We start from the raw sequence: 21,578 nt of genomic DNA, 5'->3' as shown, positions 1-21,578 counted from the left end.
TTTACTTGTGGCGTCGGTCAAGGATAAGGTACCGGTCTAGCTGAGGTAGCTGTCGTGATTGAGCAAAGTTTTGTTTCACAGATGCACTCGAGATTCATCTGTTATCTAGCCACTCAACAAAATCATTTGCTACAGCTTTGCCAAAGTACAGCAGAGCTCGGCGCGATCCACAGGCCGAACAACTCAAGAAACGGCACGAGCACGACAACACTGGCGCAGTCGCAGAGCCAGGAGGACGAGTCGAGAAGGGGAGGGAGTGAGACGAAGATCAAAAGCCATGGCTGCTCTCGCACCCTTCAATCTGCGCATGCTCATCGTCAGTGTCGGCAACCCTCCCCCGCTTCATGAAACACTGCACTCGGCCGGTCATATGGTTCTGCGCAAACTGCAACAACACCTCGACGCGACCGACTACCAGCCTGGCTTCTCGTCACAACGCTTCGGCACCAAGAACTGTATCGCCTCTATCGGCCCCAAGTACACGCTCTTGCAATCCCCAACACAGATGAACATTGTCGGCCCGTGGCTCGCGTCGGCCTGGAAACAACACTCAAGGCTTCCTTCAGATCAACACCCAGCTCTCGTAGTGCTGCAGGATGAATTAGAACTAGAGTTCGGCAAGGCCCTCACTCGCGAGTGGTCGAGCAGCCACAAAGGCCACAACGGGATCCGGAGTGCACAGCAGAGCCTGCCGCCAAGCATACACAAGGACGAGCGGTTGGCACGCGTCCGCATCGGAATAGGGCGGCCGCACGAGCGGGATAGGTCGGCTGTCAGCGACTACGTGCTTAGGCGTGCCACGCGGGACGAGAAGGACATGCTAGAGGACCAGACAACCCCAAGTGTGGTTACAATCCTCGGCGAGCTTGAGAAGAAGTGGCGGAGGGCGTACATGCAGAGCCTCAAGCGTGATGCTTCCCCGTAGAACGGTTGTATATGCCACTCGCGCTAATGTGCTCGTGCATCAACATCAAGCCGCGGCGCCAGGACGCATGCGGATGAAACGGCAGCGCCCTGGTATGAACGGGAATTTCCGGCATACGTGGTGAGGTGCACTTCAGGCAGGTATCAAATCTCCACTCGTCCGCCGTCCGCGACTTAGTTCCTTGATGCTGCATTCGAGTATTATTTGCTATGGCTGCTCATATCTTTGGTGGGTATGGTGTACCGGATACCTGCCGGTATAACTGGTGGTGTTGTCTGCGCGACGTGCCAGAGTAGTCTAGGTATCTACCTAGGAATACCTACCAAGCTACCGGTATGTCTGCGGAAAAAAGCCAATTAACGCGATTGAGCATCATCCCGCTAGCTTCAGAACCGCGCACGCGGTAATGGTTGCACTCGCCTGGCTAGGAACTGCCTATCTGAGCAAGCGACTTGGCCGCGTACCATGCAGTATCATTACCAACCAAGACAAGCATTCACAATACAAGTACCCACCTACACGTGCTCAGGTCAGTGCCCAGAGATAAGGAATTGTTTTGGGCCAATCTACACGCTTCCGTCTAGCAACCGACGGTTCCATTGCAGCACTGATAAGGTTCATTTTATTAATTTTAATTCTGGGGTCAAGTCGTTCATGGTAGCATCCCCACGTTCGTATCCCTGGCTGGTATCATTAATAATCCCGAACCACCGGTATCCATTATTGGCTGTTGGGCCGATTCAATATCGCATTGCATTGAAGATAAAGATGGTGACTCGAATGATCAGCTCCGCATCTTGTCCTACCTATCGTAGCGTTTACGCTGCCCTCTGAATCTTGCGACAGATGCGACAGGCTATTTGTGTGTGCGCCGGTTGCATCTACAAAGTGCAACAACGCGTCAGCAGCGTGCACTTATCAAAGTCATTGGCGCCATCAAGCGCCCTGCATCGGAACCTAAGTTAGCAGCTTAACATGGAATCAAGGCCTGGAGAGACTTTACTTGGTAATTAACAGGTCTTAGCGGGGATGGCAGGGCTGGCTCTACAGCACAACCCTCTTTTCCTGTGAAATAACCCGATAGCTAGGTGCCAGCGCATCCTCTGATTGGACCGTCTTCGCGACCCTCCTTATCTCGCCCTTGTTCACAGCATATCTCCTCATACTTGGCCGTGTCATACGACCAAGACGGCCAGTGTTGCTCTGTCTGGGCAGCTGAATTTCGTTATCAGTGACCCCAAATACAAGCTAAATGGTGACTCCTAAATGGTGGAGGTCCATCTGCCCAGCCCGACTAGTCCGAGGGTCCCTATTTGCGAGAATCCCATTCGGGAAATCTCCCATCATGCCTTAGCTGCGTGGACCCTGCATCCCGTCTTGGTGTCGAGCTGCCCCGGTGTCGGATAATCCTTGCCCACGCCGAGGTTTGATGTTTGTCTATCGTTCGGTAAGGGTGCGCATCGTTATATCTTCTGCTGCGTCCACCCCAACATGTCCCTTGCTCATGTTTGCGGTTGGCTTGTTGGTTTCTGCTTTCTCGAGAGCTGAGCTTCCGGATCGAATCGTTGCCCATTGAGTGTCGACTAGCCAGACGGTGAACACATCATCGCCCATCATGTCTTCCTCTCCGGTCGAATACAACGGCACCCTGCCGACGGGTGGTGACTCGTTGACTGAGGATCTCAACATTTACTACTCGAGCGGCGACTTTGCTTGGATAATGACCTCGTCCGCCCTCGTCCTGCTCATGATCCCAGGTGTCGGCTTCTTCTACTCTGGGCTGGCCCGCAGAAAGTCAGCCCTTGCCTTGATATGGCTGTCGCTCATGTCGATAGGAGTGGCGAGCTTCCAGTGGTTCTTCTGGGGCTACTCTCTCGCCTTTTCGCACACGGGGGAGAGCGGGTTCATCGGCGACTTGGCCAACATTGGTCTGAAGGACGTGCTCGGGCAGCCTTCAGTCGGTAGCAGCAAGCTCCCGGATCTGCTGTTTTGCCTCTACCAGGGCATGTTTGCCGCCATCACGTATGTTTCTTTTCGTTGTCAACGCGGCTGGCCGTTTGTGCGTCGACAATCAACGCCCACTAACGATTTGTTTCGAATAGTCCTGCCCTCGCCATCGGAGCTGCAGCTGATCGTGGCCGAATGCTACCGGCCATGGTCTTCGTCTTTGTCTGGGCCACCATCGTTTACGACCCGATCGCATACTGGACCTGGAACCCGAACGGTTGGTCCTTCAAGCTCGGCGGCCTCGACTTCGCCGGAGGAACGCCCGTGCACATTTCTTCGGGCGCGGCGGCGCTCGCGTACTCGCTGATGCTGGGCAAGCGCGCCGGCTACGATTCGAACGCCGGCATGCCGTTCAGGCCACACAACGTCACCCACGTCGTGCTCGGCACCGTCATGCTCTACGTTGGTTGGTTCGGCTTCAACGGCGGCTCGGCACTGGCCGCCAACCTCCGAGCCGTCATGGCTCTGCTGGTGACCAACATCTCGGCCGCCGTCGGTGGACTGACTTGGTGCTTCCTCGACTACCGCCTGGAGAAGAAGTGGAGCACCATCGGCTTCTGCTCCGGCGTCATCGCGGGACTGGTGGCTATCACGCCCGCTGCTGGCTACGTACCTGCGTGGTCGGCCGTCATCTTTGGCGTTGTTGGAGGTGCCGCTTGCAACTTTGCGACCAAGATCAAGTTCCTGCTGGGCATTGACGAGGCGCTCGACATCTTTGCCGAGCACTGCGTTGGTGGAATCGTGGGCAACCTTTTGACGGGTATCTTTGCTGCGTATGTTCATGTTTCTTTGTGTTTGTTGTGAATCGAGGAGCATTACTGACACGACTTGCAGCGACTACATTGCACACCTCGACGGTGCGACCGAGATCCCCGGCGGCTGGCTCAACCAAAACTACATCCAGCTCGCGTACCAGCTTGCCGACTGCGTGGCCGGCTTCTCCTACTCGTTCGTCATGACGTGCATCATCCTCTTCCTCATGAACCTGATCCCCGGCCTGTCGCTCCGTGTGTCGGCCGCCGAGGAGAACATGGGCTTGGACGACGCCCAGATTGGAGAATTTGCCTACGACTACGTGGAGCTGACCCGGCACTTTGAGGATGCGGCGGTGACGACGCCGGCCGTGGGAAGCAGCCAGGGCAGCATCAAGGAGCCGAGGACCAAGGAGACCCAGGAGGTCAGCAAGACCGAGACGACTGTTGTATAAAGCAACGCGTCGAGTGTGTTTGTCGATGGGACGATGTTTGGGTCTGGAGAACCAAAACAAAATTAATTTCGTTTGCGTACCGTTAATAGAAGTTGGGACTTCTGGATATGGAAAGATACCATTTTCTAGCAACCATATTTAATTTGAATCTTCTTTGTTCAAACCAGGCAGTGAACAAACTCATGCATTGCATTTCCAGAAACGTGCCATAGTCGTCGTCAGCTGTTTGATACATGAGGAATGTTTCCAAACCTGGACGGGCAGCATTGAGAGTCGACAAGACGCAAACAGGCAAATAACAGACAGCTTCTTGACAGATACGAGCCAAGGATCACGGTTGGCGAAATTTCAACGTGAGTCGTGGAGACTCTGGGGAGCCCTCCTTTGCTTAGTATTGTAGCGATGACAGTAGCGTACTGTACGAAAAAGTAGGCGGGCTGCTAATCACGCAGCTCACGCAGCTAACTGTACTGTGCATTACCCACACGTCCCCAGACGAGGACGGTGTGGAGAAAACCAAGCCAAGTCTGGAGTTTGAAGCACGGAAAAGAAAATTCATGTGCGTGGCGTGGCTGGCCTGCACAGAAAGCCGTCGTTCTGCCGCCGGTCGGGACGATCAACGATCATCTGAAACGTTATGTGGACGTTTTATTACAGGCGGCCTGAAGAAGCAGTTTTTGTTCAGCAGCCTCGTTTGACGTCTTCTGCACGCACTTTGATTGTTTCTTCAGTAGCAAAGAAGAACAAAACGCGATATTGTAGAATCATGTCGTTTAATTTCACATATATTGTCATCGGCGAATTGATGCAATGAATCAGCAACCTGACTTGTCTCATTGGAACACGCGAAAGTGCGGTGAGCAAGGCAGCAAGTGCTGCGCCCTAAAATGTACAGTACGTGCACAATTGCATCGATATTTTTTTACCAAATTACAACCACACACAGGTCCTTCGCAGCAGGGCGTAACAAGTTGAATGGTTTTCCACAAAAAAAAGAAATCAATCGTGATGAGTCCAGACCGTTTGGCCCCTGCAGGCGTCAGACATCAAGCCCACCAACGGCAGCGCCCGCACTAGGAGGAGCTTGGAGCCCCTGAATGGAATCGAAATCAGCCAAAGATGGGACCCCGGTTTGCCCTCCAGCTCGTGCGGTGCGGTACGCCCACAAGCCTTTGAAGTTTGGGGTCCATTTTCTTTGGTCTGTTGGATTTTTCTTGCCCACTTTGCCACTGTCCCAGACGGCCAGACCCCACGACACTTTTTTTGGGCAAATGCAAGAAACCCACTCGAATGAACAATGAGCATCGACAGCCTGCCCTGTTCTTGGCTGGCAAGTGGCAAATGGAGAACAAGGCCCCCGCATGTTGACAAGCTTCATCTTATATGTGCTTAGTGGCCTGGGCTTAGATGGATTTTCTTGGCAGCATCCCTTGGATCACTCAGCCGTGCTTCGTATCGCTGTAGGTGCAGTAGCTGGCACTGGTTCATTTTTATGCGGTTCAAGCGCCTTGCGAATGGGTTGAGGTGATACTAGTAGGCTCTAGACGGTTCATCTGTTTGTGCGCTTGATTGGTATTCAGTTCATGTTTTCGTTGCCTGCAGACGAAATACCACCTCGCTACAGCGCAAACACGTGTACAGTATCCCAGTGGATGATGTGGATGATGCCCTTTCTCTGCCTTGGAAAGCCCTCCCTTCACCCGCAGCTATTTTGATCCAATGGAAACATTCCAATGGCGGGTGACATCGGCACGGGTTGCAGTTGAATCACAAAAAAAAAAAAAAAAAAAAAAAAAGGCCGCTTACTACATCAACAAAGGCACAGCCCGCCGGGTCCCATTCCAATTCCCGAACGAGCCAGGTTCTCTGCTGCAGGGGCACGGATTCAGGCTAGTCCCCGAACATCGTAGTACGGAGGAGCCCCGCTTGGCATGGAATGGTATGGAGGTAGGTGACAAGGTCTCACGGCCTGAGAATAGCATGTCGAACGGTGTCATTGCCATTTGCATGCTTTGGCGTGCATGCTGGCCCCTGTAGCAGACTTGGTGATCTTTTGCTTCCAGTCCCTTCTCCGATTCATTCACCTGCATTTGTTCTCCTTTCCTTTTACATTTATTCATTTACTTTACATACACATTCCCTGCCCGTTTCTAGCTCCAGCCTTTCGTCTGTTGATCATCTTGACTTGCATCAACCACGCTCTTTGGTTTTTTCTCCGTTCCACTGGCATGCTGGCTGTTAATCATTAGCACCAGCTACTTACACAGTACTCCCTTAATCCCTAGCTCACGCGCATCATACAACAGACGAAAAACCACAATCCTCCCTCGTAGATCGAGGTCGCCCGAACTTGGATTGCTTGCATTTTCTTGCGTTTCTTTTTCTATAATCCTCCACAATCACAAGACGACCACAACCACAACACAATGGCTGAAGATGGCAGTGCCGCACCTCCCGCCGCAGTCGGGGCCGGCCACGCAGGCGACGCGGGAACAAACTCGGCACACGACGGGCGTGGAAGGCGATCCGGGGAGCATCTGGAGCGCATCGCGACCCCGCTGTCACCGGGCGCGACGACGCCACCGAACCCCTTCTCGCGCCAGCACACGTCGCTGGACATGGACGACTACTTCATCGGGCCCCGTGACACGCAGAAGCACTCCAAGTGGCCTCTGTTTATGCAGATGCACGGCAGCATCCTGCCCAAGCTGATCATGCCTCTGGTGTTTATGGGGCTCTGGGCCGGCTTGATCACGTCCATGCACATGACCGATTACTTCAAGAACCGCGGCGTCAGAGGTACGTTTGGTGGCACGCTGCGTGCAAGGACTGGCAGTTTGGAGGGTTAGGTGGCCAGGTTCAAACTAACAGCTCCAAACAGTCAGCGTCAACTCTGTACTGCTCACCGTGCTGGGTTTCGTGGTCGGTTTGGGTCTCTCATTCCGCAGCTCCACTGCATACGAACGATACGCCGAGGGCCGGCGATACTGGGCCTCGTTGATCCTGGCCTCGCAGTCGCTGGGCCGCGTCTTTTGGATCCACACGCGGGAGAGGGACGAGACCAGGGAGAAGGACATACTCAACAAGCTCTCGGCCCTCAACCTGCTTACCGCCTTTGCCGTGGCCCTCAAGCACAAGCTGCGCTTCGAACCCTACACCAACTACGACGACCTGTCGCAGATGGTCGGCCACCTCGACACCCTCGCCGGCGAGGCCACCAAGACCGACGGCGGCGCCACGGCCGTGAAGAACCCCAACATCTTTAAGCGCTTCGGCTCCATGCTGGGCGTGCCCTTTTGCGAGAGCAACCCGCGCAAGCAGCTCAAGAAGGCGAAGCGCCCGCTGGGAAACCTCCCGCTCGAGATCCTCAACTACCTGGCTGCTTACACGGACGAGATTGTGGCTAATGGCCAACTTCCGGTCCCCATGCAGCAGACGCTTGGTGAGTTTTGTCTTATTCCTGTTTTGACGATATAATTATAGTAGTGTCCCACTGCCAAGACCGCATGCTAACAAGGGACGAAAGCTTACAACAACATGGCTTTGCTCAACGATGTCATGGTTGGTACCGAGCGTGTACTCAGCACTCCGGTGAGTTTCAACATTGCTTCTATTTTCGGTAGTCGGTACACGCCTCTTCTCGTCGTCCCCACTAACCCACCTGCTTCTCCAGCTGCCCATCGCATACTCGATCGCCATTGCGCAGATCACCTGGCTCTACGTCTTTTTGCTTCCGTTCCAGCTCTGTGCGACTCTGGAGTGGGTCGCAATCCCCGCCACCGTCGCCGCCAGCTACATCATCTTGGGTCTGCTGTACATTGGACGCGAAATGTAAGTCTTCGATACTTGATCATCGTGCGAGCGATAAAAACTGACGAGATCACTACCAAAAAAGCGAACAACCCTTCGGCCTCGACCCCAACGACCTGCCGCTCGAGAGCTACTGCGCCCAGATCGCAGCCGAGCTCGACGTGCTGGCGTCGCGCCCCAAGCCGCGCATCAGCGAGTGGACCGAGCACCTCGAGAACAAGGTGCTGTTCCCCTACTCCAACGCCGGCTGGCACGCCTGGCTGCACCACGGCGAGACCAAGATCCGCCAGGCGCTGCGGGCCAAGACGGAGCTCGAGTTTGGCCAGCGCAGCAGGATGATGGGCCAGGAGCACGGCAAGAACGAGGGCGGCAGCGGGCACGCGCACGGGCACGGCAGGTCCGTGAGCAAGCCGCAAGCGGCCGAGAAGATTTCCGACGTCGAGAACGGGTTGGGAAGCAGGCAATGAAATCTGTGATTTGTTGAGCTTGTCTTTCGAGGGATGAAGAAGCTGCATTTTTTTTTATGTTGCGGGCTTGTTTTTAATGCGTACGCGGGAGTTACTCGGCGATATCTTTCTTACTCTCTCCAGACTGGCAAAATTTCCTTTTTGGGTATATAAAATCTCCTTGTTCTCCCTAGGGAAACAAAATGGATGTGTAATAAAAGGGGTGGTGATTCTCTTGTGAGGTCAACCGTTGAACTGTGTCTATGCCCGCAAAGTGTCATGACCGAGTTGTAGATCGAGCCAGGTGACAAAGAGAAGGAATTGAAGGGGTGATGGAAGAGTAAACAGCCGCCAGCATACAGTCTCTGGATACGCCCAAGCCGAAAAGTAGCCCACAACACAGCCATCACCACTTGATCCAGTATCCGTTCCCCGATTGGCTATACCCAAGAGTCGTGTTGTCAGTGTCCACGACCCAGACTGTATTATCCCAACCGCCTTGACCGCCGTTCGAATCCGACCTCAAAAGACCATTGCCCACTGCCACTGATGAACCCTTTTTAACTTCTGCCTTGCAATCCGTGTCAAAGAAGCGAAGCAAGCCAAGTATCTTTTCGTCATCGCGGAGGCTCTCATATAGCGGGTGGGAAGGCGGCGGCTCCAACTTTTCTGCCTCTTCAGCCTTTGTCGTTGTCACCTCTTCCTTCTCTTCTTGGTCCGAATTCGAATGGCGTGGTCCCGCCAGCGAGAAGCGACTTGGCCCGTGAGATCTGCCACAATTAAAAGTCTCCTCGGGCTACGGGTCGATGGATTGCATGTCATCACATTTACCCTCGTCGTCTTCCCCATCCTCATCCAGATCATCAGAGCAAAGACTCCAGCCATCCACCATCTCGACGTCAACGACATCCTCCGGCGTGACCTCGAGCGCGAGCAGACTCTTCTTCCTGACCTCGTCAGGCCCCGTGCACCGCGGTCGGCTCTGAGAAATGTGCAGCGCGTGCAGCCGCGGGTTGGCGACGAGCCGGTCCGGCTCGCGGCCCAGCGCCCACAGCTTGTTGAAGCACTCCTTGTTCTGGAGCGCGCTGGCGCTGTCCTTTCGCTTCCTGGCGGCAGTGAAGGTGCGAAGAATCTCGGCGGGACTTGGGGTTTGCGACTCCTGCTGCTGCTGGGCTTTGGGTTGCGATTTGTGTCGTCTCAGTTGCTCCCTGAGGGCGTTGATTTTGCTGTCACGAAGCAGATTCGGGAGGGATGCCATATTGTGCGAGTCTTGTTTTCTTTGGAGCAATTTGACCGTGGTTGTGATATCCAATAAAGTGATTCGAAGAGTTTTGAGGTTGAAGCTATCGTAAGCTTGACGCAAAAACGATAGTTCTCGTCAGCTTCCGCTCCTCCTCTTCCTTTTCAACTTGGCTCACCCTACTGCGCAGGCATTCTAGGAGATGCCTTGCTAAGGATGCTCCAGGGCGAGTCAATGGTAAGCAAAGTTTTGACGATTCCAAAATGGTGGATGCATCTGCTTAGGTTGAGTCAACGAAGAGCTGTGTTGTTTAGATGAATGAGTGCGTGGAAAGTGAAAAAAGCCCCGTCACGCTGCCGGAAGATTTGCTTTCGGATTCATGGCAGCAGGAGGATGAAAGGAGGTTGTGACTCAGCTTGCACCTGCCAAAAAGCCATTCATCTCGTGAGTTTGGAGCTGATGCTGCTGCTTATTGACCAGAAATGGAAAGTTTACCACTTTAGCGCGTTTTGTAGCGACAGGCCTGCTAAGGCCTCGCACTCTGAGATATTAGGACCAGACGGCTTGGGGGAGGTGTAATACAGCAAAATGGCAAAGCAGAGAATTGCATTGTTTCCCGAGCAACAAATTGTTTTTGGCCAGTGAATGACATCAGCTATTACCACGTGAACCAAGCAAACCAAAAAGTAAACGAAGCAGAGGAACAAATGCTATTATGAGGAACCAGCAAACAAGGCTGGCAATATACAATCATCACAACATAAACTAAAAGAACAAATCCATTCTCATTAACAGCTAATCCGGACCGTAGAGCTCTCGCCGTAGAAACAGCTCGAGCAACGCCCTTTGCTTGTCCTCCACAGCCCGTATCTCCTTGGCCTTGGTCATCACCGGCGCCCGACACACCTTGCCCACACGCGCCAGCACGTCGGCTACTTGACGCTCCTTGGCCTGTCTCTTCTCCAGCGCCGCGAGGGCCTCGACAGCACCTTGCCCCGCGACCGGCCCGCGCCGGAAGCTGAGTGACCGTCGCGTGAGTGCCAACGGCGACATTGCCGACATGGAAGAAGCGGCCGAGCCAGTGCTGGACGAGGTCGCTGTTCTTATCAGCGCCGTCTCCGCCTTGGTCAGCGGCGTCAGCTCCGCTATCACTTTGGCCAGTGTAGTGGTCAGAAAAACAAACGAAATGTTGTGGTTGGGCGCCGCCCCAAGTATGTCGAGGACGGTTGCCTTGTCCTCCTGCTGCACCTTGGCTGCCGCGGCCGCGGTATTGCTCGGCGACGTTAGGGACGAGATTGACGCCTGTTCGAGTTGCGCCCACAGCGAAATCGTGACAATCCCGTCTGTTAGGCTTTGGAGGAAGATGAGAAGCACTTCGGCAACCACCTCGAGCCTCTTGATCGAATCAACCTCTGGCTCAAACGCTTCGGCTACAGCCTTGTCCTGGTCGAGGTGGTCAATGACCGCTGCGACGAGCCGAGGTTCACGAGGCGCCAGAGATGGCTGAGCATCGGAAAATGGCCAGGCGCCCTTGTTACGTGGCACCTCTGTCTCAAGCATCTCCTCATCGGCTAATACCCTCTCGGCCAAGGTCTCGACCGCCTCGGTGAGCTTGAACAGCTCCTTGGGTGCAGCGCATCGCACTTCGCAGTCGTATGGGATCGAACCCACCCGCTTGCTGCCAGAAGCTCCATCCGCCTTTTTCGCGGAAAGTTCGTCGACAAACGCCCTTATTCCACCGTCGGGAACTCTAATGAGCTCGTCTATAGACCTTCCGATGCAGGTGACCATCCAGTGCGCCCGCACGGGTATGAAATGATCTCTCCCTTGTTCCACCCGTAATATTAACACTTCTTCGAGGGACACCTGACCATCGTTGAGATGCGTAACGAGATTGATATTGTCGACCGATATTTCAATGACGGCTTTGACCGTCTCTCCTGGCTCGAGTGTGACCTCCTTGCCCAAGTCCACGGCTTCGCTGTCGCCCTGTGGGCCAAGGTCTGTCCTCAGGAACGACGTCGTCAACCACTGGGAATTTCCGACTCCCAGGGGGTCCTGATCCGAGCTGGGCCTCTCCACAAACGAGAACTTGGCAGCTACTCGTCCCGTGTTGGCAATTGTCATGGATGACGTCTTCTTACGGAGATAAAAGACGTCCCCAAAGTTGATGGCCACGGCCTCCCCTGCATCTGTGCCGTCGATATGCGAATCATCCCTGTCAGACTTCTCGACCACGACCGTAATAACTGGTCGTGACTCGTTCTCGGCACGATCTAGCTCTCGCGCCGCATCCGCATACACGTTTGCCTTGAGCTCCGGGACTGCGGCGTCGTAGTTGATGTCAAAAACTGATATGACTGGTTTATGATCCGAAGATTGTATGCGCTGATGTGATGTGTATATGTCTAGATGAATGCGATCCTCGCTGGCGTCTTCTGCGCCGTCAGCATCGTCGTTTTCGTTGTATTCGTCATAGTCAAAACCATTGGTATTACTGCTGTTGCTGTTGCTATTCGTATCAGTGCTCTTGGCGGGTTGGTCATCGCCGTCGTTCTCTGGGTCGTAGTCAAACAAAACCTCGTCATCCTCTGTCTCCTCCACGATGCCTCGTGACTTGAGCTCCTCATCCCTGCGTCGCGACTCTTCAGCCTCGCGAACTTTCTTCTGATAGGCTTCACGGTCCTTCTTGCTTCGGTATAGGATGCGATCGCACCAACTGGGCGCCCTCTTCTTGTCACTAGAGTCGAAAAGGCCTACCGTGTTGACGTCGTACTTGTATGAAGGAAGAAACGTGATTGCGCCCTCTCGCCATCCCTCTTGGAACACTTTTCCGTCTTTAATGAGTTTCCCAAGTTGATCATGAGGAAGCAATGAATCCAAAGTTGCCTGCAGGGATGCTGGATCATCTGAGGGGTCGGGGAGAAAATCGTCCGGGTCGGGCAACGATATCGAGTCGTCGTCTCTGTCTGTGTGATCGCCGACGCTACTCCCGGTCCTGTTCGAGCTGGTCTCTGTTTTATCGTCACTGCTGTCGGAAGTACGCAGCACTATTGCTTCTTCTCCATCCAGAGCGGCGTCTTTTTGATCCTTGGGCTTTTGGCTGACATCGTATTCTCCTCTGGTGTGAAGTAGCAAAAGCCTGCGTATGTCTTGACCGGGAAGATCGAGTCTAAAGTTCAAATCTCCAAACCAAAAGGCAAAATCCTCATCGCCTATCTTTTCGGGATTACCCCCTTCTCCACCTGCTCCGGGATGCAGAGGAACGGCTGGGAATTGTGTTCGGCTCAGAATTTGTCCAACATCCCACAGTCGCCTTTCGAGGTTTGTCGACTCGTGCCCGCTTGCAAGGTGGCAGTTTACAAACGTCATGCGCGTGGCCTCGCCGACAACGATGCGCGCTGCCACGGAGCCTTTGTTTCCCATGTATCCAAGCAGCCCTGTGCCAACGGCGGACGTACTAACGTTGCTGATGGTTGGAGCGACCTCGGCAGAGGCATAGATCAGGAGCAAGAGGCCCGTCATCTGCTCGGACGCTATCAATGTGTACCCGGACGGCAGGGCGGCCTCCAGAGCCATCTTCCAACGGTCCATAGCGCTGAGGGACTCGGAGGACGAGTAGACCCCGCGCATGTACTGGCTTGCAACATTCAGATCCACCACTTCTTGCAGGCCCAGAACGTACAGACCGATCTTGTCGCCGCCCACGAGGCGCACTGCATTTGGGTCGTCGTCGAGGCTGTCGGCGGTTTCTTGACGTTCAATGGCGGGGTTTCGGGCGACGTCGAGGGTGGCAAGACGGCGGTCGACACCTTTGCCGTGCACAAACCAGCTCGCTAGGTCCTTGTCGGTTCCTTGGAGGCCCGCGACGTTCCAGGTTCCGATCTTGATTCGCATGTTGTGCTGCTGTATGTATTCGTCGCGACGAGCGTGTACTGCGCGGTGCAGTGAGAGGGGAGACGAGCCGGCGTCGCCGTCGACAGAGTCTGTGTCCATGCCGGCGGCATCGGCTGTGCTGGGAGGCATGCTGATGGCACTCGGGCGTTCGTGGGAGCGCGAAGGCGATGCGAAGGCGATGCGAAGGCGATGCGAAGGCGATGCGACAGGACGAAGAAGTCAGAAACTAGGATATTCAGGGCCTTTTGCCAGTGACGTGCATCAAACTCAACATCATGAACTGAGTCGCATCGGCGGCCAGGTAAGAGCAAAAGATGGAAACCGAAAGTCTAGAAGATAACATGCAGCTCTAGTTAATCCGACCTGGTTGAATCTATTGAAAACAGCTGCAACGAGATCGACGATGACGCGACGTCCGAGCCGCTTGCTTTGTTCAGCTTGGACTGATTACATTGCATGTGACCTCTGCCTGAAATACATGTCAACAGTGGCTTCAGTGGTCCTGCTGTGACGTCGAGCGCCAAGCGCAACCACTATGGCGGGGTCAGCCTCGCTACACATCTTAATCTCGAGTCATGCAATAATGCCTTGCTTTTGTACCCACCGACCGGGAACGCTCCAAGCCGCTACAGTGGACCAAGATGAATATTTCCTGGAGATGATCTGAAAGCTTGAGGTAGAAGAAATACTGTAGCTAATTGACTGAATGCCCAATTAAAGGTATCTTGGGTAGCGGCGCATGTGTAATATACTAGCAGCGAGATTAATTAATTGGTTGATGTTCCGAAAGCAACTTTCGATATTTACAGATTACTACTGCCTTGTCTAGGTCTCAGCCTCAGCTCAGCGCATCCACGCGCAACCAAAATTGCGTCACCGCGCCAAATTCAATTGAGCCTCTCCAGCGACATGCCAAACCAACACACCATGAGCCGCGCAACACCACGAAAATCTCGCCATAGACGCGATGCAAGCGGCGGCGGAGGACCCAGTGGGCATCATTTGCCCAAGACGGTCGCCACGTCCGACTACGAATCCGATGCCGTACACTACCTCGAGACGCGTACCCCAGCCGTCACCGAGGCCGCCCTGCTGCCGCGCCTCAACCGCACAAACACCGAGATCAACCTCTCCGTCCTGCAGCGTTGGCTGCCCAACATCCGGTCGATCGCATCGATAGCAGCCAACGCCGTCGTCTATGCGTTTTCTCCTACCACCCACGAGTGGGACAAGGCCGGCATCGAGGGCGCCATGTTTGTTTGCGACCAGGATCCCACCGAGCTCGGAATGCCGCGCAGCTGCGTCTACCTGCTCAACCGCCGCTCGCTCGACAACCTACATATTGACCTTGCCGCCGTCAGCCATTTCGAAGTTCAAAACGAGCTGCTCATATTCAACCTGGGCGACAAGGTCCTGGGGCTTTGGATCCATGCCGACCAAGAGGACACGAGGGATACAAACGCGGCAACAATACAGGAGCGGTGGGCGCGTGTCCGAGCCGCCGCCGTGCCTGTGGGCCAGGCGGAAGCGCAAAAGACTGGAGGCACAAGTGCAGCTGGAGAGACGATGGGGCCCGCCATGCAGGCCATTGGTAGGAGACTTAGCATCAGTGATCTGTTTGGTCGCGCAAGGGATACGGCGGACGGCTAGTATACAAATGGATCAATCTTCAGGCCCGACCCCAAACTCTCCCGACTCGTATAGAGTCCTGATAGGCACGCCGCGTTGCTCGGCGATCATCCCGATCAGCTGCTGCCCTACATCCCTCAGCTCGTTGTACTGTTGCAGCAGTTCTGAGCGGGTGCGGTCGGGTTCTTGGCTTGAGGCATCTCTAGGTTTTGCTTCGGTGCTGTACAATAGTTAGCAACCGTGAAGATTCCTAATCACTATCCAGTAGAGATGAGCATACGGGCGGACTATTGGGATAGAAGTCTCATGCGAAGCCCTGTCTGCCTGAGTAGCCTCGAGAGCATCATGAGATGGAGACTTTTGCTTGTGGGGTGATGGCGATCGACTCGTAGCATTTTTATGGTCAGCCTCAGTTGCAGGCATATTTATTTTTAGCTGAAGCCTCGTCAATGATAAGGGTTAATTCGCCGAACGCACTAGAGGCTAGCAGAAACTAGTACTGATAGGCGGAATCGAGGAGCTGTGCGATTACGAGTGAATGATGAAACCGAGAGTTGAAGATGCTTGGGATGAATTCATCAGGTGCAATCGCATCGGCGCCTTGATGTTTCTTCCTGTCTTTATCTCTTTGCTCACTAGCTGCAATCATTCCGCGTCCGAACATCCAAGTTGCCCGATACTAGATGGATATTCTTTGCTTATAATTAGTAAATCGGAATGCAACCAAATCCATATTATAAGGGTCGCGATTCAAAGTCAATCGTTCCTCTGCTCCGGGACTTGGCATAAATGTACGCGCGGACAGAGCTAAAGAGCACGCGTGAGTTTGGTTCCGCTGGAGAATAGTGGGTGGGGCGATGACGAAATGCCTAGCGTTGCAGTAGACTGCCTGGATTCGTGTTGCTGGGCACATGTCGACCAAATCTCTAGCGTCAACACTTGAAACCCCAAATACACATCACGCTCACTGGATCGCAAGCGATGCATCAAGAACGTGTACCAAACAGACTTGATCCAGAATCTTCAGATTCTCCTTAGCCCTCGGCTTCATCGCAGCCATGGCTAGATCACTGCGCCGCAACAGCTTCGTCCACGACTTTATCGATCGACTTCAAAAGGCCCCGAAACCTCTGGATACCTCCCGTGCCTACGCCTCTGACGAATTGCCGAGCTATAACTATACCGACAGCTTGGAATTGGGCCGACTAGTGACTACGAGCCGCGTTAGGAGCTTCCGAGTTGGCACCGGTGCCTCAATCTACACATCGACCCTCCTTCCCGCCATCTTGAAAGCCCATCATGAAGCAATCATTGTAACTTGCTTCTGGGCACCATCCAAGACACTGGACGCACTCCGAGAGACACTGGAAGCCCTCGCAGCCCACCGTCGCCGAATTGTCGACGAGGGTGCCGGCAGCCTACCGACCCTCCGAGTTCGCATCTGTCTGTCGTCGCGCTCGCTGCTGCAGAAACTCCTTCACACGTCTTCCCGAGATGGCTACATATACCCTCCTTCGACCTGGGAGAAGCAGCTTGGTCTGCTCAGCGAGGAGAAGCTCAGGGCGGCCCGGATTGAGCTACACGTCAAGAGTCTTTTCTTCCTACCCTTCAGTGTCATGCATCCCAAGTTTGTCGTGATTGACCGCCGACGTGCCTTTATGCCTAGTTGCAATGTGTCTTGGGAGCCGTGGCTCGAGGGCTGCGTTGAGTTTGAGGGGGATGCCGTCGATGCCCTGATGGCGTTCTACCAGAGGACCTGGGAGCCGGACATGGATGTGACCTTGCCGCTACCACTGATGCAGGATGAGGACCTAGACGAGGCCATCTTCAACCCTGCAGTCGAAGCACCGGTTCTTCCCATGGTCCGCAGCACTGCATCCTACGCCGTATCATTTGTCGCAGGTCACCAACAGGCCTCGCCGCTGGTGGTTGCCGGCGGTCACGAAGCGACGGCCACGCTGGAAAACACGATACAGACCACCATCCTGCCATCTTCCCACCATAGAAACCCTCGATTTCGCTTCTTGCCTTGGCAGGCGCACGCACCAGCTCCCGCGACGCCACTCAACACAGCAGTCATGCAACTGATGGATCATGCCCAAAGACAGATCTACGTCCAGACTCCAAACGTCACGGCACCGTGCGTGATAGACGGCCTTCTTGCAGCTCTCCAGCGCGGTGTCCACGTCAGGATAGTGACTGGTCGCAACATGATGATGATGGAGCAGATCGTGACGGCAGGTACCACAACCTCTAGGTGCATAAGCTCTTTAATCAGGCGCTACGAAATCATGAGAGAGGCGGCGATGGCTCCTCCTGGCTCGCGCCATTCGCTGCTGTCTAGCTGGAGTCGACCACCAAGCAGGAATTATGGGGCCGGCACCAATGGAGAACCAATTCAGACCTTGTCAAGCCTTCCGCCTCCGGTTGGAAGATTGCAGATCTCCTATTTCTGCAGCTTGAACCCAGGGTCCAAGGAAACTGGCAAAGGCAAGGGTGGTCGCCATGGTCGGAGAAGGCCGTCAGACCTGGAAGAGGTTCTGGACGACGCAGCCGAGGAGCCGGTCTGCCCTCACATCAAGCTTATGATTGTGGATGGTAGATATACGCTGCTCGGGTCCGGCAACATGGACCGTGCTAGTTTCTACACTAGCCAAGAATTAGGGGTTCTCTTCCATGGCGACGCCTTCGCTTCTCCTGTCCAAGGGGTCATGGATCGATGTCTGGAGGGGCGTCTGGAGAAAGTATACGACTCGGAACGATGATTGATGCTTCCTGACGGAAGTGCAGACTCGATTGTGTGGCGTGTGGCGCAGTTATTGCTAATGGTGCGCTCATTATGCCCCGGGCATGTGGCGAGGCCGGATGCTGCAGCATGCAGATTTCGGAAACGAGAGCCGCAAGCCGCTAGCTAACCGGCCACTGTGATTGACTCTGGCTTGGCCGAGGGGTTACGGAGCCAATATAAACAGCCGCGCATACTAGTCTAGGCGAGGCTGCTCAAAAACACCGGCCTAGGTATTCATCTGGCCATCAATGCATGCCTGGGCATCCAGGGTTTCTGCAGGTACACCAGCATGGACAGAGCAGATGCGATGGCAGCATTAGCTAGCTCATCGTCCGAAGCTCATTTCGGATACGGCAAGTGCAGGCTAGCTCCGAACCGAAACTGGGGCCTCTCCACACGATTCGGAAACCCTTGCCGCCTCCGGGCAAGCAAACAAACATGCAAGCGACTGGGCGCCGGCTGTCGAGCGATCGCCAAGGCTTGTCCCGCACTCGACTCCAATTTGCAGGTCGGGCGGGGTGATTTTACCATGCGCTTGTCCCGATTTCGAAATTGGTACCACACAGGAACGTCGGGCTCCGAGAACCAACTCACCTGGGCCTGGGACCCGGTTCAACTGTGGTTCGCTTGACCAAGCTGGAGTGTGGTTGGTGGGTTTTGTTTGTAAACCGTCCAACAAAGTTTCGGAGCATAGCCAAGCCCGCAGCTTTTGCGCGAGCCAGGATTGCCCATTCCAACAGTGGTTGAAGTGTTTATCTGTCGTTTCGGTTTGGCCATTGGTTTGTTTTGCAGTGCATAGGAGATGGGTCCTCTGTTGGTAACCAGACTGAGGGATTTCCCGGAGCTGACAATATTAATTAACCTCGCCTTGCTGTGGCAAGCTGCAGTTGCAGCCGCTGCAACAGTGGAAGCAAGGCGGAGAGCCAGGCGGTCCAACTTCCGGGCGGACCAAATACAAGCAAGGCCTTTGTAGGGGATAGAATCGCTGGAATGGACTGTCTGGTGATCTAGGATTTGTTCCCGTCGATCCGATGGCTCTCATACCCTTGTCTTGATCTAATTGCCACATTGGGATGAGGCACATCTGTAGACATATATTCTGGTTCTAGTATTGAGTTCTGTATCATTGTGGAATAAAAGCTCGATGTATGCCCTCACTCTTCCTGTCTTTCACGTCCAACCCAGCGCCTCGCACAGGTTCTCGTCAATCAATCGTGTCGCCGTCAGTCTAACTCGTCCATATCAAAAGCAGCAATGGCTAGCAAGCTGTTCCTCGCCGCCGCCCTCTTGCAGGGTGCGCTGTCTTCGCCGCTTGCCGTTGAAGAGCGTCAGGCATGCGCTGCTCAGTGGTAAGTTGCACACCAGCCGACCTCGATGTGCACACGCTTACCGCCTGCAGGGGTCAATGTGGTGGACAGGACTACACCGGCCCGACGTGCTGCCAGTCCGGTAGCACCTGTGTCGTCTCCAACCAGTGGTACAGCCAGTGTCTCCCCGGCTCGAGCAACCCCACGACGACCTCCAGGACCTCGACCTCGAGCTCGAGCTCGACCTCGCGGACATCCAGCTCGACCTCGCGCCCGCCGTCCTCGGTGCCGACCACCCCGACATCGGTGCCTCCCACCATCACCACGACGCCCACGACCACGCCCACGGGCGGCAGCGGTCCGGGAACCACGGCCTCGTTCACCGGCAACCCGTTCGCCGGCGTCAACCTGTTCCCCAACAAGTTCTACTCGTCCGAGGTCCACACCCTGGCCATCCCGTCGCTGACGGGCTCGCTCGTCGCCAAGGCCTCTGCCGTCGCCCAGGTCCCGTCGTTCCAGTGGCTCGACATTGCCGCCAAGGTTGGTAGATTCCGGGGAGGGTAGCAAACGGGTGTGCGAAGAGTGCAAGGACTGACGCGAGCCAACCCAAACAGGTCGAGACTCTGATGCCCGGTGCGCTGGCTGACGTCAGGGCCGCCAACGCCGCTGGTGGCAACTACGCCGCGCAGCTTGTGTACGTCGCGAGAAATCCTTCCGCCTGCTCGTCGGGCCTGCGAATCTAACATGGCCGTTTTTTTGCAGCGTCTACGATCTGCCCGATCGTGACTGTGCCGCCGCCGCCTCCAACGGCGAGTTCTCCATCGCCGATGGTGGTGTCGTCAAGTACAAGGCCTACATTGACGCCATCCGCAAGCAGCTCCTTGCCTACTCGGATGTCCGCACCATCCTGGTCATTGTAAGTCGGCCCCGTCGCAAGATATGGAGAGGAATAACCTTGAACTGTACACGGGGCCCTTTTGTGGGGAAATGCTAACCTTTTTGCTTGACAGGAACCCGGTATGCTCTCTTGTGATGGCCTGAACTCGTTTTAGACACGATCTCTGACCTCTTGTGCCTCGTACTAGACTCCCTCGCCAACATGGTCACCAACATGGGTGTGCCCAAGTGTAAGTGGCTCATGACCCAAGTCACTCGCGCAATGGAAAATCCCAAACTCACACTTCTACACAGGCGCCGGTGCCAAGGATGCCTACCTCGAGTGCACCATCTATGCCGTCAAGCAGCTGAATCTGCCCCACGTCGCCATGTACCTGGACGGTGGCCACGCCGGATGGCTCGGCTGGCCTGCCAACCTCCAGCCCGCCGCCGACCTCTTTGGCAAGCTGTACGCCGATGCTGGCAAGCCCTCGCAGCTTCGTGGCATGGCCGTAAGTGATCCGTTGCTTTTCGAGTGCAAACACTTGTCCGTCACCAAGAAAAGAAAAGAAAAGCTGATATGGACTTCTAGACCAATGTCGCCAACTACAACGCCTGGGACCTGACCACTGCGCCTTCCTACACGGTATGTCATGCGAGATGGGTCCTCTGACCATGGTAAAAGTGTGATTGCCACGAATGCTAACCAAAAAATGCAGACGCCAAACCCCAACTTCGACGAAAAGAAGTACATCTCTGCCTTTGCTCCCCTCTTGGCCGCCAAGGGCTGGTCTGCCCATTTCATCATTGATCAAGGTGAGAAAGTGATGCCATTACCAGTCCGGGGTTGTAGGGAAAAGGGGCCCAAGAACTGACAACCTTAATCACCCAAATTAGGCCGCTCCGGAAAGCAGCCCACCGGCCAGAAGGAGTGGGGCCACTGGTGCAACCAGCAAGGCGTCGGCTTCGGCAGGCGCCCTTCTGCCAACACCGGCTCGGAGCTCGCGGACGCCTTCGTCTGGATCAAGCCCGGCGGCGAGTGCGATGGCGTCTCTGACCCTACCGCCCCCCGCTTCGACCACTTCTGCGGCACGGACTACGGCGCCATGAGCGACGCGCCCCAGGCCGGACAGTGGTTCCAGAAGTACTTTGAGATGCTTCTCACCAACGCCAACCCACCCTTGTAGGCGGGTAACGGCACGGACGGATGCTTGGGACGGTAGAGTTGCCGCTGTAAAGAGGCCGTGGTAATGCCGTGTTGTTGCTGTTCTGCTTGGGGGTGTCAGGTGCAGAGTTTGATTTTATCACGTGCTACCCCTGAGCACCAGGCAACACAATCCCGACCTCGGTTTGGGTGTTCTTGTTTGTACAGACTTTATAGCATTCCATGGTCCATCGAGACGTTTCTTTAATCAAAATCAGCCTTGGAAGAAGAATTCGGGTGCA

The 21,578-nt window shown here is 54.9% G+C and overlaps 11 protein-coding genes across 11 annotated transcripts; 7 read left to right on the top strand and 4 right to left on the bottom strand.

Moving 5' to 3' along the window:
* Positions 1 to 22: 22 nt before the first annotated feature.
* Positions 23 to 2,096, top strand: MGG_16393 (uncharacterized protein). Its single transcript, XM_003710347.1, has one exon. The coding sequence runs from the start codon at positions 278 to 280 to the stop codon at positions 923 to 925; it is 648 nt and encodes a 215-aa protein (XP_003710395.1). The 5' UTR covers positions 23 to 277; the 3' UTR covers positions 926 to 2,096.
* On the top strand, positions 2,074 to 4,319 carry MGG_16392 (uncharacterized protein). Its single transcript, XM_003710346.1, has 3 exons — positions 2,074 to 2,947; positions 3,028 to 3,705; positions 3,767 to 4,319. Exons 1-3 carry the CDS (start codon positions 2,541 to 2,543, stop codon positions 4,137 to 4,139), a joined length of 1,458 nt encoding a protein of 485 aa, XP_003710394.1. The 5' UTR covers positions 2,074 to 2,540; the 3' UTR covers positions 4,140 to 4,319.
* A 591-nt stretch (positions 4,320 to 4,910) lies between these two features.
* On the bottom strand, positions 4,911 to 5,590 carry MGG_16391 (uncharacterized protein). Its single transcript, XM_003710345.1, has one exon. It carries the CDS (start codon positions 5,515 to 5,517, stop codon positions 5,179 to 5,181), a length of 339 nt encoding a protein of 112 aa, XP_003710393.1. The 5' UTR covers positions 5,518 to 5,590; the 3' UTR covers positions 4,911 to 5,178.
* A 572-nt stretch (positions 5,591 to 6,162) lies between these two features.
* On the top strand, positions 6,163 to 8,668 carry MGG_05525 (uncharacterized protein). Its single transcript, XM_003710344.1, has 5 exons — positions 6,163 to 6,938; positions 7,021 to 7,581; positions 7,666 to 7,730; positions 7,813 to 7,970; positions 8,035 to 8,668. Exons 1-5 carry the CDS (start codon positions 6,566 to 6,568, stop codon positions 8,414 to 8,416), a joined length of 1,539 nt encoding a protein of 512 aa, XP_003710392.1. The 5' UTR covers positions 6,163 to 6,565; the 3' UTR covers positions 8,417 to 8,668.
* On the bottom strand, positions 8,395 to 10,169 carry MGG_16390 (uncharacterized protein). The gene has a single exon (XM_003710343.1). It carries the CDS (start codon positions 9,651 to 9,653, stop codon positions 9,192 to 9,194), a length of 462 nt encoding a protein of 153 aa, XP_003710391.1. The 5' UTR covers positions 9,654 to 10,169; the 3' UTR covers positions 8,395 to 9,191.
* MGG_16389 (uncharacterized protein) lies at positions 10,113 to 13,979 on the bottom strand. The gene has a single exon (XM_003710342.1). The coding sequence runs from the start codon at positions 13,659 to 13,661 to the stop codon at positions 10,431 to 10,433; it is 3,231 nt and encodes a 1,076-aa protein (XP_003710390.1). The 5' UTR covers positions 13,662 to 13,979; the 3' UTR covers positions 10,113 to 10,430.
* Positions 13,980 to 14,214: 235 nt separating this feature from the next.
* On the top strand, positions 14,215 to 15,651 carry MGG_05522 (uncharacterized protein). The gene has a single exon (XM_003710341.1). It carries the CDS (start codon positions 14,442 to 14,444, stop codon positions 15,180 to 15,182), a length of 741 nt encoding a protein of 246 aa, XP_003710389.1. The 5' UTR covers positions 14,215 to 14,441; the 3' UTR covers positions 15,183 to 15,651.
* Positions 15,017 to 15,952, bottom strand: MGG_16388 (uncharacterized protein). The gene is made up of 2 exons (XM_003710340.1): positions 15,442 to 15,952; positions 15,017 to 15,381 (listed from the first exon to the last, which is right to left on the bottom strand). Exons 1-2 carry the CDS (start codon positions 15,582 to 15,584, stop codon positions 15,195 to 15,197), a joined length of 330 nt encoding a protein of 109 aa, XP_003710388.1. The 5' UTR covers positions 15,585 to 15,952; the 3' UTR covers positions 15,017 to 15,194.
* A 267-nt stretch (positions 15,953 to 16,219) lies between these two features.
* MGG_05521 (uncharacterized protein) lies at positions 16,220 to 17,926 on the top strand (the record flags this gene model as incomplete). Its single annotated transcript, XM_003710339.1, has 1 exon — positions 16,220 to 17,926. One exon carries the CDS (start codon positions 16,220 to 16,222, stop codon positions 17,924 to 17,926), a length of 1,707 nt encoding a protein of 568 aa, XP_003710387.1.
* A 312-nt stretch (positions 17,927 to 18,238) lies between these two features.
* On the top strand, positions 18,239 to 18,580 carry MGG_15174 (uncharacterized protein; the record flags this gene model as incomplete). The annotated part of the gene is made up of 1 exon (XM_003710338.1): positions 18,239 to 18,580. One exon carries the CDS (start codon positions 18,239 to 18,241, stop codon positions 18,578 to 18,580), a length of 342 nt encoding a protein of 113 aa, XP_003710386.1.
* Positions 18,581 to 19,203: 623 nt separating this feature from the next.
* On the top strand, positions 19,204 to 21,563 carry MGG_05520 (exoglucanase 2; the record flags this gene model as incomplete). The annotated part of the gene is made up of 10 exons (XM_003710337.1): positions 19,204 to 19,298; positions 19,349 to 19,796; positions 19,871 to 19,950; positions 20,019 to 20,172; positions 20,267 to 20,273; positions 20,342 to 20,383; positions 20,448 to 20,644; positions 20,725 to 20,778; positions 20,852 to 20,948; positions 21,030 to 21,563. 10 exons carry the CDS (start codon positions 19,204 to 19,206, stop codon positions 21,317 to 21,319), a joined length of 1,464 nt encoding a protein of 487 aa, XP_003710385.1. The 3' UTR covers positions 21,320 to 21,563.
* Positions 21,564 to 21,578: the final 15 nt, after the last annotated feature.

Source organism: Pyricularia oryzae, chromosome 1, assembly GCF_000002495.2.
Source record: "Pyricularia oryzae 70-15 chromosome 1, whole genome shotgun sequence".
Taxonomy (NCBI): domain Eukaryota; kingdom Fungi; phylum Ascomycota; class Sordariomycetes; order Magnaporthales; family Pyriculariaceae; genus Pyricularia; species Pyricularia oryzae.
Note: the sequence above shows the minus strand (reverse complement) of the source record. Positions and strands in the feature narration are given on the sequence as shown.